At 35.6% G+C, this 7,864-nt stretch overlaps 2 protein-coding genes across 3 annotated transcripts; both read right to left on the minus strand.

Moving 5' to 3' along the window:
• Positions 1–464: 464 nt before the first annotated feature.
• On the minus strand, positions 465–4,858 carry socs1b (suppressor of cytokine signaling 1b). Of its 2 annotated transcripts, none has more exons than XM_056263544.1 (2): positions 4,778–4,858; positions 465–1,645 (listed from the first exon to the last, which is right to left on the minus strand). In XM_056263544.1, the coding sequence occupies exon 2, from the start codon at positions 1,598–1,600 to the stop codon at positions 1,010–1,012; it is 591 nt and encodes a 196-aa protein (XP_056119519.1). In that variant the 5' UTR covers positions 1,601–1,645; positions 4,778–4,858; the 3' UTR covers positions 465–1,009. The 2 variants fall into 2 exon arrangements, with proteins under 2 accessions (XP_056119519.1, XP_056119518.1); XM_056263543.1 differs by lacking the exon at positions 4,778–4,858 and adding an exon at positions 3,522–3,649.
• Positions 4,859–5,624: 766 nt separating this feature from the next.
• LOC130096902 (ATP synthase membrane subunit K, mitochondrial-like) lies at positions 5,625–6,691 on the minus strand. Its single transcript, XM_056263592.1, has 3 exons — positions 6,487–6,691; positions 5,959–6,051; positions 5,625–5,784 (listed from the first exon to the last, which is right to left on the minus strand). Exons 1-3 carry the CDS (start codon positions 6,553–6,555, stop codon positions 5,680–5,682), a joined length of 267 nt encoding a protein of 88 aa, XP_056119567.1. The 5' UTR covers positions 6,556–6,691; the 3' UTR covers positions 5,625–5,679.
• Between the last annotated feature and the right edge of the window lie 1,173 nt (positions 6,692–7,864).

A 7,864-nucleotide genomic window follows, 5' to 3' on the forward strand; every position in this document is an offset into this window, starting at 1 on the left:
TTGTGGTTTTAATCTATGATCCCACATCTGCTCCACCGCTTCTGCTGTGGCCATACACACAAAAACACAACATGAACACAGTTTTGCTCGAGCTTACAAGCACATTTACATGATGACATGCAGTAATTGGTGAATTTAATATATAAAATCGGATAATGTTATTTTTAAACAAATCATTTAGTAAACTTGTAAAATTATGAGATAAAGAGAGTAAAAATGTGTAGTTATAAAAAGAAAAACCCTCTAGATGGGGCCATTTCTGTAAAGTTAATATGCGAGAGGTTCCTGATTCTTTTTATGGGGGTTAGGTTGAGTAAGTTACAAGAAACTAGCCAAAGTGAGAGAGAGAGAGAGAGAGAGAGAGAGAGAGAGAGAGAGAGAGAGAGAGAGAGAGAGAGAGAGAGAGAGAGAGAGAGAGAGAGAGAGAGAGAGAGAGAGAGAGAGAGAGCAAAAACAGCTGTAAATCGCTTCAAATAATTTATCTTTATTAATAAAACGCAATCCTAAACAAACAAAAAAAACCTTTAAGTTTCATTAGGTGAAATGCATTTTTCTGCATAGCAGAATGACATTGACATACTATAGATTATATAGTCCACATATTGTATATATGTACCCATATAAAATCTTTAAATATTCATACTGATATTGACATCACCAGTGCCCATGGTCAGTGGTTTACATTTAAAGACAAACAATACTATTTAAAAGTAACTACGTTGTCAAATCGTTAATTTAACACAAATACAAACTGACCCAGTACCAGAGTGATTGTTTTAAAACAATCGAAGGCCAAAGGTGGAGTTGTGCTGATATGTCAAATAAAACATTTTGTAGTGCTTTTATTACCAGAGAATAGTCTAAACGATCACTACACACATAAATAGTAAATACATGTTCTAGTTGGGTCAATGAAGAGCACAGTATCCTATGAAATGATCAAATAAATGGTGCTATGTTAAAATAGCTGCAACATCTGTAACTTCAACTTCAAATAAACAACACACATTCATATACTAAAAGGGTACAACCACAGAAATTCTTTAAGTTTCTTGCTCACAGGCAGCTGGTGAATACTATCTTTCCCATAACTCTGGACCACAGCTCTTCTTGCCAGCTCTTGTAGGCTCTGCGCCGCATCTCCACGATACGGCATAGTCAGACTCTTTTTTGGGGACGCAATATAGTATCCAAGCAGCTGGAAAAGGCAAGAGAAAGTATGTTTACTCCCTGCTAAACTGAATCCTCCTCCTTTTAGGAGCACCCGCACGCTGGTCGGGCCCTCGGGAGCCCGATAGCTGAGAGTGAAGAAAACATTTGCCTGCATGCTGTCCCGGATCAGGAACATCCCCAGAGGGAGTTTGGCCAGTTGTGCATGAGCTTCATCTGCTTCCATGGGACCCCAGTAAAATCCACTTTGTTTCAAGTAATCCACAGCCTGGGTGATGAGGTCACATTCCTGCTGGTCCCGAAAGGGCTGAAAGTGTGTCGGGGGGTCGGAACAGGGTTTAGGGGGCTCGGCCGGCTTGGGTGGGCCCTGTGGCGCAACTGTATGTTCAGAGTCATTATGCTGGACCATTCTGAATCGGGGCCCACTCATACCATTCCTCCATGGTCCCAAAGCATAGATGAATGATTCTGCAGCCTGCGCAAATGAACAAAGAGTTCAAACATCAAGAAGTGGGAAGAGCTCATGTCCGGACACATTCAAGATAAGTCTGTGAGTGTGCAAGAAAGTGTGTAAGTATACATGTGAGAGTGGATTTTAAGCTCAGCTTTAACCAAAGATTGGCTTTAACCCTTTTCGAAATTTTACGTTTCGTTTTTTTAGAATTTTTTACTTCACCAAAATGGTACAAAACTTGGGAAAAGATTTGGCACGTCCTATATGAACACACAAAAAAAAAATATGGACATGATTCGAATAGCTTAAATTGTCCTGAAAAAAAACATTCACACTTGTAAACTAATGGGAAGCGAATTTCATCTTGTGGAAACGTTTGCGCCCAAATCTTACTGAAAGCTATTTTGAGATATCAACCTCAAATTTGGAACACAACTTGTTTATTCATTTTTTGAAAAATATATATTTCATATAAAATTTAAAAATAGTATTTTATGCATTTTTCATAATAATAAACTTAAACTTGAATATTATTTTTTTTTAAATCACTTAAACAATAATCTGCCAAGTCTTCTTTTAAAACTAACCAAACTTAAGAATTCAAGATTTACAGTTGGAAAAGTTGGAAAATTTAATTTTCAGGTCTATGCTAAAAAAAAATTATTAACAGGTAATAAATGGATCATAATTATTACATAAATATAATTTAGTACCATAAAAATACCCTAGAAATATAGCCTAGTACTTTTTTTCACTGTCATTTTTGACTGCCGAGCAGTAGTTAAGTAAAAATCTTGGAAACAGAAACCAAAAATAATTTGACTATGATGCTTGAGACGAAAAAATATATATATAGGCCTAAAGGAATTTTTGTTTTAAAAATATATTTCTTTATAGGCTATACTTTTGTTTTGTGAGCCAAATCAAAGTCAGCGCTGCGTAACCAACATAGCCTACTAGATGCCAATTGATTGTTGTGATAAAAAATACCATAAAACAGAAAAGACCTCTCATGACTGTGTGTCAAATAACTTTTTGAGTAGTTTTTTTTAAAGGCACATTTTGTTCAGGTCAAATGGGGTAACCCTTAGAAACCGTTTTGATATAATTTTTTAATTAGCCTTGTAATTAACCTATTTTATACACCGATGACTATGTTACTGTACCCAAAGTGAAAGCATTTTGGTACTTTTTACTTGATGGTTACTGGTGACACCACATTTGTAAAAATGTAGAAAATGGTAGAAAAACCAGTAGAAAATGGTAGGCTGCAAACATTTTAAGAAAAATGTATGAAACCAACATGAATAGTCTACAACAATGTCATTTAGAATAGGCCTAACTATAGCTAGATTTTAAACTATTTCTCGAAAACTTTGCTTTATTTATATTTCCCCTTACCTAATATAATAGCAAAACAATATTCACATCAAACTTTTTACACATTTTTTAAAAATGTATTTGTATCAATAAATGTAATTTTTTAAGCATATTTTAAAAATCATAAGTCTTTTCTATGTTTTCTTTGGTCGGCTACATAATCCTTGAATGTCTTGATAGCCTCTTTATAGACAAACGGTAGGTTGTAGTAACCGTTAGCAGAGGAAAAGTTAATCCCCCTGTCTTCTCTGAAATACAAGTAGGCTATATGTTTTCTGGAAAGAACTTCGAAATGAAATGTAAACGTTTCTCCAGTAAAACAGGCAAAACTTTTCGCATTTTCGATTATCTGTCACGTAGGCATACGTGTTCCAGAATAACCATTAAGTTACATTTCTACTGAAAATGTTTTCACAAAACGGTGTCTAATACATGGAGAACGTCACTGTGAAATTAAAGGTGAAAGAAACACCTCCATGCAGTCCGGTCTCGGATATAAAACCACTAGCCAACTTACCGCAAATGCAGTTTGATGTTGACTAACCCAGACTTCTCCAGAACTGTGTAAAGATTTCCTGCGATGCTACATTTTTAGTTGTTACGCGATTGTTAGGCTGACCATTACAAAAGAATATCGAAAGCGAAAGTTTGCACATAAAATATAAAAGGCGGTCTCGCCTGTGGCACATCATTGACTGGTATGAGACGTTTCTTCCTAGGACTGTTTGGATGTATGTATCCAAACGTATCTTATTTACATCATTCTCTGCACTCAGTGGGTAATGTGCCAAGAGAAAGCCTAGATGTAGGAATGCGGTTGGATTTTGGCAGCACTCTCTTTCAATGCCTTCAAAATGGCCAAGATCGTGGCGATTTAAGCAGATAATGCAGATAAAAAGCCTGATATAAGCAAACAACTGTAGTATAATCAATGACTGAAATGAGTCTATACTCGATAATTATTTATTTTGCCTGCAATTAAGTGTGCACTTTTGTTTCACTTTCACTTCGGCGCTCTGGTTTACTTTAAATCACGTGATCTTCTCCAACTCACATCGCCTTTTGGCAGGTTAAGGGTTAAAACTATCATGTTTTATCCCTGGCTTACTTTTATTGTTTAAGACTGTAACCATAAAGACAGCGTGGATTACATATGACAGATAAATATGAGCCACACATTTAAGAAAAATGCAATGTTATTTTTCCATAGACTCTGCAGAAATTAAATAAACTAAAACAACATCGATCATCCTTTAGTGCATATGCAAGTCAATAGCATCTTATACTAAGATTTAGATTTTTTAAGACCATTGCTCTAACAGAAAAATATAAATACTAATTTAATTGTGAAGTAAAACGTAAACAATGTTAAACTGTCCAATTTGTTTTTTCATGTGCCAGACAAATATTGCACAATAAACAGCAGCATTCACTGGTAAATGGATACATACATACACTTTTTTTGACTGTAAATAGATGCTGTACTCTGTAGATGTCTTTAAGATTACTTCTGACTCTTTAATCAGATCATCTCTCAAAGCATCCGTTAAATATATCCCTGACAGGCAAGACAGAATTTAAGAGATACATGGAATAATTCATCATACATTAGGTTCAGGGCATCAGAAACATCAGAAAACACTCCCAAATCCATTCCCAGTATTTAAATCTTTAACAATTATGTTTGCTTAAAACATAATTAAGCATTAATCATTATATTTTCATTTATATATTTTTCATGTTTTGTTTGCAAATTAAAAATTATAATGGTACCTTGCACTGTACTGCAGATGAGTCCAAACATAAATTTCCACTTGAAGCAGTTTTTCCTTTGAAATAGGCCCCAAATGTAAAAAAAAATCCCCCCAAAAAAATCACTCTTATGCCACTGACATCAACTGCCTGATGTACACAGCACCTGCACATTCACCTACAGAGAAATTAGTACGGCTGGTTACCCCCCCCCCCCCAATAGCCCTTATTCAGGTGTGCTTTCATTTTAGTTTCACTTTAGCACATTAACTCTATCACAATCATGTGTAACTATTTGAAAATTACTGGATGCAAATTGTATAGTATACCCTGTCTAAAAGAGTTTTAAAAAAAAATCATAAGGCAGAAATTTGGATAGTTAAAGGAAAGGGGTAGTTTTTCAGTCATGAGTTGATTGGCATAATAATATAATATTGTAGGCTAAAATAGGATTTAAATGAAGCTTCACTTTCAGAATGATGCCCGACCATGATGAACTGAAATGAAACAAAAAGCAGAAAAAAGATATATTACAAAAGCACTGTTATTTCTGAAATAATTTCTGAACATTTCATTTTACAGGAAAACGTCCCCCATCTGCACTCCTAGTTTCACTAACCTAAAATCAACAGCTGTAAAATAACCACCCAATTTGCCTTTAGAACAGATAAAGCAAAGCGCTTCTAAGAAATGTACTTAAACTTAAAGACAATAAGCTTACACTGAACTCTACTGGCAAATGACTAATGGGTTAAAACAACTGCGACTTTAATCATTCTTTAAAACGACAATCTGTATGTGTGATAAAGAAAACATCTGGCCGGTGACATGTAGAGAAACAAACTTCATTAACCACAGTCCACGCATATAGTGATCATAAATATTTTATTGTATTTTTAACCCCCCAAACTTTCCATTTTAGTTTATGAGGAGGCAGATGCTGTTTCATGTTCCTCCTTCCTGCTGCTGCGTCTCAGCATGTAGGCAGCAGCTGTGAGTGCAAGAACACCATATGTGGCAAGAACAAACTGGAAAAGGGAATAAGTGGGAGAAAAAAAATGACACAATTAGAAAGTGGTGACGCGAGCAGGAGATGTTACTGATGTTACTGTTGTCTTTGAACAATCAACAATCTGACTTGCTCTTACTGACAAGGCATATACTGTCTGTAATTCTTCAGTAATGAGTAAACATGATCTTACATTTCTGCGTCCTTGTATTGTGTAGCTGTTAAAATGTTTCCTCCATCCAGTCAGTTCTGTTGGGGATGGTGCTTCAATCCCGAAGAGCTGTCTCTGTTAATAAAAATACACACTACAAAATATCAAGATTTGACACCATGTCCAAAACATTTTTTTAAAAAGAGATCCCCACGCGGGCTACGCTTTTCTGTTCTCTTCTCACTTTGTACATCAAACAAAACAAAAAAAAACATTAATAGGTAGGTGGTAATATCATACTTTTATGTATACCATGGTACTGAATAAGCATAATATATGGCATTTTCATTATACTGTATATAGTGTATTAGCCTACATGTAGCGGCCTATTTGTAAGCAACTCTTGATGATATAAAGGTAGAGACACTTTCTCATGTTTTTATTAAGGACAAAGGGTTATGTTTCATATCTTTATATTTATTTATACTTTATATTTTATTTATTTTATATGACAGCATGCATGGCTGCGATATGTTGAACAATGAATTCTTTTTTTTTGTCTAACGTTACCTTCACTTCGCTTATAAGATGACCAAAACTTGTCAGCGGAATCCGTGTCTTCACGGGGGAAGTCGGCATGACTGTAGCACAAAAATATATATATATTCTAAAACGTGTACTCTTGAAATGTATATAAACCTCAACTGTATGGTATCTACAAGGGCACGCTTCGGTTGTTTACAGCTGCATTTAGTTCCGGACCTTTTAAATGGCATCTTAGGCATCCAATTAAAACTCCCCTAACGTAGACTTTGAGCCAATAGCTGCAGATCTGGAGGCGGGACTTAGATGTGGTTACGCAAACTAGTTAAAGCGCCCGCGTTTGAATTTATGGTCAACCCATGGGTCAACCGTGTAAACTTGTGCTAACCCATGGTGCTAACCGATGTCAGAGGAAGTTATCGAGCCAATGTGGTAATCCATAAGGAATCTTTTTAACTGCTTTTATTTAACTTCCTCAAATGTGACTCCTGACATAATGTTAACGCAGTTTTCTCTGGTACAAATGTCTTCCTCAAGGACACAATTAATTATTTATTTTAACCTCAATTACTGTCCCATTTGCCAGATCCAGAATAGCCTGCAATAGCCTACTGTGGTGGTAATTGACATCATTATCCCATAGTTAAAGGGACAGTTCCCCCAAAAATGAAAATTTTGTCATCACTTGTTCACCGTCATGTTGTTCCAAACCTGTATTAATGTCTTTCTTCTGTTGAACGCAAAAGATATTTTAAAGAATGCTGGTAACCAGACAGTTGATGGCATGCTGACTTCCATAATAGGCCTCTTTTTTCCATAAGGAAGTAAATGGCTAGGCTACCGTCATGATGTACTTTTCCATGATGTACGCGAGATGTACTTTTCTAAGTAATCAGACTTTTTCGGTTTTAGGGTAGCAGATAAAATCCCATAGATTTACTTAGAAGAAAATACATTTCTAGAGACCAGATTATCATGATTTCATGCACACCTTTTATCATAAACTGCTTGCCAGGTTTCCTTTCTGACCCATTAGTGTAAAACAGGTCCAAAAGTTATACGTATAACAAAATAATTGTTCTGCTTTCTTCTGTTTTATCTATCCAAGAGAGCTGTGATTCAGTACTTATGGGAAAATAACTTAGTTATGCCCTCTGCATGCAATTCTCTTTTTGACTCATGTTATAGGAGTCTGCATGTTTACACTAAACGTGACGCATTCATTTTGCCAGTGTACTGTATATATAAAATACATTTAAACAATACAGAAAGGTTGTTGTGTTGCCAACAGTTCAAATCAACTGAAGCAGAAATAGAAAAGTAGCCTTCATGTTTCCCAAGTGAATTGAGGCAGTTATTTATGTCTGATATAGGCTTATGCCTCTTTTCACCTGTCACTTACAGT

This window comes from Rhinichthys klamathensis, unplaced genomic scaffold (assembly GCF_029890125.1).
Source record: "Rhinichthys klamathensis goyatoka isolate OS25496 unplaced genomic scaffold, OSU_Roscu_1.1 h1tg000208l_1, whole genome shotgun sequence".
Lineage (NCBI taxonomy): Eukaryota > Metazoa > Chordata > Actinopteri > Cypriniformes > Leuciscidae > Rhinichthys > Rhinichthys klamathensis.

Coding starts and splice junctions, on each gene's coding strand:
- socs1b (XM_056263544.1), bottom strand. CDS start 1,600: ATGAGTGGGCCCCGATTCAGAATGGTCCAGCATAATGACTCTGAACAT.
- LOC130096902 (XM_056263592.1), bottom strand. CDS start 6,555: ATGCCGACTTCCCCCGTGAAGACACGGATTCCGCTGACAAGTTTTGGT. Junction 6,052..6,486: donor ATCTTATAAGCGAAGTGAAG/GTAACGTTAGAC, acceptor TTTTATTAACAG/AGACAGCTCTTCGGGATTGA. Junction 5,785..5,958: donor CAATACAAGGACGCAGAAAT/GTAAGATCATGT, acceptor TCCCTTTTCCAG/TTTGTTCTTGCCACATATGG.